This window comes from Macrobrachium nipponense, chromosome 5, assembly GCF_015104395.2.
Source record: "Macrobrachium nipponense isolate FS-2020 chromosome 5, ASM1510439v2, whole genome shotgun sequence".
NCBI classification, from domain to species: Eukaryota; Metazoa; Arthropoda; class Malacostraca; order Decapoda; family Palaemonidae; genus Macrobrachium; species Macrobrachium nipponense.
In genome coordinates, this window is record NC_061107.1 from 17,316,167 (window position 1) to 17,324,931 (window position 8,765).

The 8,765-nt window shown below is 34.8% G+C and overlaps 1 protein-coding gene across 1 annotated transcript; it reads right to left on the minus strand.

Annotated features, from left to right (window-relative positions):
* Positions 1-400: 400 nt before the first annotated feature.
* LOC135215730 (integumentary mucin C.1-like) lies at positions 401-4,193 on the minus strand. Its single transcript, XM_064250686.1, has 3 exons — positions 4,188-4,193; positions 1,740-1,783; positions 401-956 (listed from the first exon to the last, which is right to left on the minus strand). Exons 1-3 carry the CDS (start codon positions 4,191-4,193, stop codon positions 401-403), a joined length of 606 nt encoding a protein of 201 aa, XP_064106756.1.
* Between the last annotated feature and the right edge of the window lie 4,572 nt (positions 4,194-8,765).

Consider the following 8,765-nt stretch of genomic DNA (forward strand, 5'->3'; position numbering starts at 1 on the left):
GATTGAAAATATAACATTCGCAATCTTCTGAAAAGGTATGTATTTAAAATATTTGCATAAAAGTTACTATAACTAATTGCCTGCTTAAAAGTGTCTAGTATTACGAATGACAGAGAAATCATAATTTCCAGATATTACCAATTCATATTATGACTATGGTCAGTCAGTCACCCATATTACGCTATATCTCATGTACTATTTTATCATTTACCATTAAGTAGTCTGGTTTATATATTATTGAAGTAGTAGTAAAATAACACTAAGTTGATTAAGTAACTAACTCTCTCTCTCTCTCTCTCTCTCTCTCTCTCTCTCTCTCTCTCTCTCTCATATTACTACGTTTGTTTTGCTCCGACATATGTAGATTACTTTTATGCATAGTAATATACTAATTAAATAGCTAGCTAGTAGTAGAAGTACTTGTTGAAGTAGTAGTATTTTTAGTTGTTGATGTTATAGTAGTAGTAGTAGTAGTAGTTGTTGTTATAGTAGCAGTATTGTTGTTGTTTTTTGTAGTAGTAGTAGTGTTGTTGATGTTGTTGTGGTAGTAGTAGTTGTTGAGTGTGTTGTGGTAGTAGTTATAATAGTAGTAGTAGTTAGTTGTTGTAGTAGCAGTAGTAGTAGTTGATATTGTTGTGGTAAGTAGTGGTTGTGTTGTAGTTGTTGCTGTTGTTGTGGTAGTAATAGTGGTTATTGGTGTTATTGTTGAGTTAGTGTTAGTAGTTACAGTCGTTGTAGTGGTAGTAGTAGTAGTTGTTGTTGTTGATGTTGTGGTAGTAGTAGTTGAAGTAGTAGTGTAGTAGTGGCAGTAGTAGTAGTGGCAGTAGTTGTTGTTGTCGTAATAGTAGTAGTAGTAGTAGTAGTAGTAGTAGCAGTGGTTGCATCGTTTTGGAAAGAGCAAGAAAAGGGACAAAAGCAATAAAACATTAATGATGACCCAACAGATCTGAATCCATCTGATGCAAAGAATTCATAGCGTTATTCCCTTTCTCCATTTCACACATTTTATTGATTCCCGTTGAATTCATTGGCAGATGAAACTTCGTAAGAGGATTATCTCTGAATTTTGAATGAAGATTTATGTATGACTCTGAACGAGGCTTCCAGTATGATCAAAAGCTGGAAGGGTTCCCATGATGAATAATGGGAGTTCCTTAGGAGTCCCCCTGGAGAGGGCGTTGAACAGATGGTCAGAGTTGTGGAGGTAATTCCGAAAGGTGAACGACCTATGACGCATTTACGTTACTGAGGGACTTGCAATGCCCTCTTTAGTCAATATATTTTGTATTTAACATTATTCAGTTGTCTTTTTCTTCTGAGAAGTCACTGTGTCATTACTGGGGATGATGGCAGGTTAAGTTGACATTAATTTGTCATGTGAGGTCACAGGATTTAACTCTAAGACTTTATGAAATGAATTGCCATTTTATATAAATAAAGTATTGACTGTAAAAGTACGTCCAATCAATGAATTAAAAAGGTTTTTTTTCTCTGCGTTCACGTCTTTGCAGAGACTTCTGTCTTGTTTCCGATTTTAAGTAATATTTTAGAGCAGACGACCAATAGCGAAGGAGATACAACTCTCCTATGGGACTAAATTTCACCTCCAGAGAACGTCACAACAGACACTTCAGAGAGCAAGGGGTTTGATATTAGACGCATTTGACGATAATGTAAGACTGGCCACTTTAAAAAAAACGCGCACATACATACCTATATACATACATATACACCCTTACACTCCTACAGTGGGGTGTATGGTTTGTAGTAGACCTCTCGAGTTCTGCGAAGATATCAGGGATAAAAAAATAAACTCTTACGAACAAATGGAGAAAAGTCTTCAACACACAATCCATCATTCAGAAAAATACACCACGAATCTCCTGTTGAGTTACGTTATTATATTGTCAAACGATACTGATTCTCTTCTTTGTTTCGTCACCAAACAGGTCACAGATTCATCACTCTACCATCATCATTTTCAATAAAGAGTGCCACTATGGATATTCATAACTAGCAAATTAGCGTCATTCGTATTGTGAAACTAATAGCGCTGATACATTCATTTCGAAATGAGTTTGGAAGGAGAAACAGTAATATAAACTAATGCATGTAATACGTGTGACGCAGCTGCTGTCAGAAGTATTATTTCCAGATATCAGGTTCTTGTTACGGTGATTATACATTGCTTTAATGAAAACGCCTCATCAATGCTCTTAATGTTTATGATCGACGACGAGATTCGTCGTAAACGAGATGTAATCGCTGCATCCTGACTGATATTAGCTTCGACGTAATTTTATTTTATTTGATAATCTCTTTTTATATTATTAGACTCCAATGGACAGGTGAGAGTGTCATCGTCACTGATATTGCAGATCTTTATATTTTATCTTGGTTTTATCTCCTTTTCCCCTACACTCCAATCGCAAGATATGTGAATTTTTTTTAATTCCATGGCTTTACATTCTTTATTTTAGTGTCTCGTAGAAATGTTTTAAAAAGTCAATGAAAGAATCGATTCTACCAAGTTTATTTAAGTTTATTTCAACCAGCAAAGAAAATAGCTCAGGACCATTTTACATGCACTGAATATTTGAACTATGAAACAAAATATTCTCTGTAAGATTTTCAATGCCTTTCTTCTAGTGAGATATGCGTATATTTTTCATCGTTAAGATTTTTTTTTTTTTAATAAAACAAAACTGATGGTTTCAAGAAAATATACGACAATGGTTACTGCAGTTAAACCCTTCTTAGAAAACTTGCAAATCTATGTGGGTTTTATTTCATGTAAAAATAATGTAAAAATTAACTAGCTTCTACAACAGCACAGCCAAATTCATTCCTCATATTGTTCATTTCACCTTTATGTTGTGTGCAATTTATCGCTCCTGTTTCCCCAGAGGTTTCTGGTTATTCCTTTGCATCCTCCTCGAACGATCTTGAATTACAAAACCCTTTTTCTAAGCCTTTCGTCACCTATTCTTTCCAAATGACCTATAACCTTCCCAGTTACCCTTGATATGTCACTTCACTTATCCTAACCTTCTTTATATTCTTTATTTCTCTTCAATGTAGTCGTTTGTTCTTATTTGATAAAAAGAATTCGCCGTGGGATTATTTTTTGTTTCATCTCATTTATTTTATAGGCCTCTCTCTCTCCTCTCATTCTTCTCTCTCTCTCCGCTCTCTCTCTCTCTCTCTCTCTCTATTTTCTGTCTCTCTGTCTGCTCTCTTTCGTTCTGTCTCTCTGTCTCTCTCCTCTCTGCCTCTCTCTCTCTCTCTCTCTCTTGCTGTCCAACCACTCAAACTCTCTCCTTGTAATATTTTTTATGGCTGAATTGACTTAATTGCAACCCAGTGCTTGGCTTTTTAGGCGAAATTCCATTAATCCAAGTCTTTATATTCTAAGATCCTTTTACTCACTAATATCCCTTAGTATTTATTCCCTTAAAGAATACTTTTTAACCCTTCACTCTCTCCATGTGACGTAGCTCACTCTCCTTGTGATATATATTTTGTGATATATTTCCATCACTGATTGCCTTTTTGCTTACACAGCACAAACACTTCACCGTAATAACGTTCAGACCTCTCTCTCTCTCTCTCCTCTCTCTCTCTCTCGCTCTCTCTCTCTCTCATCTCTCTCTCTCTCTCTCTGCACCGTAATAGCCACACTTCATAATCATGAAGGCGAATCGGCATCACAATCTGTATACATCTATGCTTCAGTGTTAATGGTTAAACTGATTCTTTATACATCATCTGCTGAGAAAGAGCAACCTTTTTGCATTATTTAATCCATTATTCTATTTTTCTCTCTCTCTCCATCACCTTGCTTCCCATTTAACTTTTAACTTTATCTTTGTTAAATGTTGCTATAAACTCTGCTCATTTCCTAAAAAAACAAATAATTCTCTCAAGTCTACGTTTCAGTTTCATCAGTTAAAGCTATGTTAGTTGTAAATATTATCGACGCCCTACTTTTTCTTATTTAACAAATTGACCCGCATGTTCAAAGTCCAATCTTCCAAAAATATTAACAGGAATGCTTTAATGTCATTTGTTGTTATTTTCTGAAGTGACCATCATTTTCTTAAGTTAAAGATTTTCAAACAATTGTTGCCCAAATATTTAGTTTCTTTACTGAATTTAAAACCTTAATGAATAATATACGCACTTACCGACATGCACCCGAATACTTACCCACCTAACTAACCACACGCCCCCCCACCCCCCACCCCCCCCCAACCCCAAACCCAAACACACAATCGATCCAAACTATCAGTATTACAGAGCTGACGGGTATTTCAAGATCATCCGTCAAATTGAGTCAAAAATAAATTTCCTTCTTAAAATTTAATTTTGCTTTCCTACACTTCCCGTCCCCCGCCGCACCCCCACCCCGACCCCCTTCGTATCTACCTTCTCTTATTTCCCTCAAATGTTCCCAGTTTGCATATCAGGTTCTCCAATAAAAATGTCATTTTATTCTTTTCCCTTTTACCAAAGCGCAAAGAGAGTGAATTTCTGTTAGCCCAATAGTTGACGCAGTCATACAACGAACCTGGAATCGATGGCTATGATATTTTATTTCTATAGCATTTTCGTTTGTGTTTTGTCATCATTTAACTTTTAAATGAACAGAGTTGTGTTACCCTTAATATCACTTGAGTTTCAATGATTTTAATGTCGTTACTCTGTGTCCATCTGAATTTGAGGTTTGGACTCAGGTAGTAAGTTTGACCCAAGTAGTAGAATTCTATGCCAAATTTATCTGCAGAAGAGAAGTATAATTCGGCTCTTAAATAAAGGGGGTTTTAGGACCCATGGCAAACAAGAGCTATAAAACAAGATCGTGAAATTCGGGCGATTCAAAAACAAGTAGAATGCAAATAATTGCAGGAATGGCACATACATACTATATATTTACATATGTGCGGTATGTGTGTGTGTGTATAACTGGATCACGAAAATAGGAAACATGATGAATAATGTAAATAAAGGCAACTACTACGATGGTAAGGGAAACATCGGCGTGTAGCTAGGCCTTTTGATTTACTGTCCTTTACTTAGGTAGTTAGCTTCAAGTAAAGGACAGTAAGTCGACAGACCTAGTTCCACTCGACTGGTTCAATTTCCTTCGAGACATTTATATATATATATATATATTATATATATATATATATATATATATATATATATATATAGAGAGAGAGAGAGAAGAGAGAGAGAGAGAGAGAGAGGAGAGAGAGAGAGAGAGAGAGAGTATGAGCAAAGGCTGCTGATCAGATATATTTTAATAATGATAATTTGTCATGAAATGCAAGAGAATCCCTGGTGAAACTCCTACATATTATATATATATATATATATATATATATATATATATATATATATATATATATATATATATATATATATATATAGATATATAAATAAAATTACAAAAGTTTCATTTCTTTCCAGATCAGACAAGGGACCCGGAACGTATGATGGAAAGTAGTAGCCTGAATTTCAGTTCTTATGTTGTCATAGGCGGAGGATTTAAAAAGAAAAATTGCAAGTCCTAGCTAAGTGTTGGTGAAAAAGTGATGACTCGTCCTATGAAATTTAAATGAGAGCGAATAGAGTAGATGACAGTAGCTTGGGTGTCTTAATGAATAAGCCTTGACTACATGAAAAGGTGTATATATATATATATATATATTATATATATATATATATATATATATATATATATATATATATATATATATATATATATATATATGCATAAACATGGGCGCGTGTGTGCGGTTGTATATTTATGGATCGTGTGTGTACTGGCATTAGAATTGCTTTTAGATCTATGGTGAGAATAAATGGTGAAACATAAATGACGATATTACGAGCTTTGTAAAATGCAGTTTTATTTTATGCCCGTCTTGGAAAAATTTACCAGATGTAGATGAAACAAAACGTTTACTAAACAACAGGTGTCGCAAGAACTCACATTTATATTCAGCTCGTTTAGTTATTATTTATGTTCCTCTTTCCTCTCGTGTGTTTGTTACTGAATCCCAAATCCTGCGCATGCGCGGTGAAGTTCTCCAAACATTGACATGACTGTTGATTGATGTGTCCAACGATCACAATGGTAAAAAGCCTCATTTTTCGCCATTTTTGAATAGTGCTCTCTGCGCTGTTTGTAATGTTAGGTGCCATTTTTTTAATGTGAATTAGGTTTCATCTTGTCTTGAAGAAGTTAGTAAGAATAATTTTGTAACTCTTTCTCACAGGAATTTCTGTAGGTAAGGTTAAATAAAGTGCGTCTGAAGAAAGGGAACAATTGAATCTACCAAAAGTCTATCTTGTCCTGCCAAGTGAATTCCAAAGTCATCTCCTAAAAAGTTGAAGAATCTGATCCGTCACTAAGGAAATTGAATTGTTTTTTGAGGTGAATTATTTGCAATTTATTATTGAGTGGATATACTTTTCTCGGAGGTGGATTTCGGGAATTTCTGCTAGGTTTAATCCTTTGAAATCATCGTGGGAACTTGCAACATAGGTCGATTCCTAAATGGAAGGAAGGATAAAATTTCATATAGGTTCAATTGAAAACCAAAATACGGTGGAAAATGAACTTTTATGCAGTAATCACATGAATATAAAAATTACCGAAAAAAAATGCAAATATACAATGGCCACAAAATTAATTACAAAGTCGAAAACAACAGTATACTGGTAATTTCACTTTTAATATAAAATCAAAGAAAATGGCGCCTTTAAAATATACAATTTCTAAAACTAATTCTAAAAAAGGCTAAAAGACTTTTAAAGAGCATCGGAAGGATGCCAGGATGGAAGTCATTGACTGAACCGTTTGCCCTCATTAGTAATTCCTTATATTGCCTGATTGCCTAGTTACCAGTTCTGGGAATCTTCATGACTGCAGTAAAAACCATTAAGAATAATTACTAGGGTTCATGCGAGAGCTGTCTTACCGAAGTCATTGCCTTCGGGAAATTCTTCGTAGATTTTCTCTTCACTTTCGTAAATTCCTTGAGATATAGATGGCGGTATAACAATCAAGGTTATATAATATATATATATATTTATGTATAGTACTATTATATATATACATATATATATGTATATATATATATATATATATATATATATATATATATTATACTATATATATATATCTATATATATATATATATATATATATATATATATATATATATATATATATATATATATATATATATATATATATATATATATATATATATAAATATATTATATATATATTATATATATATATATATATATATATATATATATATATATATATATATATATATTATTGTTACATTTTATTGATCTGCTCGTCTACCCAGCATTTAGTTAAATATATTGATTGCTAGAAAAACAGTTATTTACCCTAATATCAGCTGATTTTAGGCAGGAACCCAAAGCAGGCCAGCCGTAGTTGCGGGAAGGGGGAAATAAAAAAGACTCTTGTCAGCCTTAGGGACATATCCCAAAAGGGAGGGTGTAGGTAGTTAGGTACTTCATAGGCCTACTCCTAAGATCTTTTCGCTGGCGATATGCTCTGTATCCAGGAATGCCACCGGAAAGGGTATAAGCTGACCCCCACCACCATGCTTAACCCATGCAGTCGCTCTCAGTCAGCTCCAAGCCGTGACCTCGGACGGATGTCCCCAGCCAGCAGCCTTCTATTAGGCCTACAAGGCGTTACTGGTGCGCCCAGGCCTGGGACAAAGCCGACACCGCATTCTACCAAGGCCCGCCTTACTATGGCACCAAGGTACGTCTTGTGATCAGTCATATTGCCAGTTCTTTACCTCCTAGTGGTAACTACTCCCCATTTTCAAATTCAAACTCCTAATTCTCAAATGAACATTCCTTTGTTCATTTCACTGCCTCATGGCCGCATGCCTCCCTTTTGTGATCGTCCTCAGACAAATGAAGTCATTGAATATTTCATTTAACACTAAGAGTTTACTCCACAGTGTGTTAGACAAAGTGAGTAACTGTAACTTGTGCAAGGAACTCTTTAATTATTTTGTGTCAAATCTGGGATTTCTTCCAGATTTCCTGAGCCCTACATTGTCCAAGTCTTCGCACCTGCAAGTGCTGCATTACCGCAAGATAATATGAATAATTTTCAAACCAGCTTTTACATGAATCTCATTTTAGCTAGTTATCATACCCTTGTGAGAGATAATATTGTTCCTCCGTGCGGACAAGCTGCATTTACTCCTTCTCCAGGCCATTAAACGGTCTCTTGTAAATAGATATGTGTAAAGTAATTAGCTGAGTTTTCTGGCAACCTCCTCTAGAGTAAATTAACACAATAAATCCTTTTAAGGTAGGTTTCAAGTAATTTATTCTGCATTTTCCCTCAAATATTTTCCTTTACGTATTTGGGCCCTTAAGGCCGGGATTCAAACGTAAAAATGGCGCATCTCGCCATGGATTCGAACCTACCTTGCTTTAAAAAGCTTCTAATTGTGTTATCCCTTGTACAACGTAAAACTGTAAATGATTTTACAAAGCGTAAATCAAAAGCACACTTGCAGCGGGAGACACACACGACCTCACAGTAAGGCAAATCATTCATATAATATGTAATTTATAACCAATGTTAGCTTCAGGTACATTAAGGAATTATTTTAGAAGTGGTTTAAAAGAGTGTTAAGTAGAAATATTATTATTGTAACGGCCAGAGCGCCGGGCAAATTCTGTTA

Excerpts from the sequence above, each read along its gene's own strand:
- LOC135215730 (XM_064250686.1), bottom strand. Across the intron at positions 957-1,739 it reads ATACACCCCACTGTAGGAGT|ATGGATTCAGATCTGTTGGG; the intron begins GTAAGGGTGTAT and ends TCTTTGCATCAG.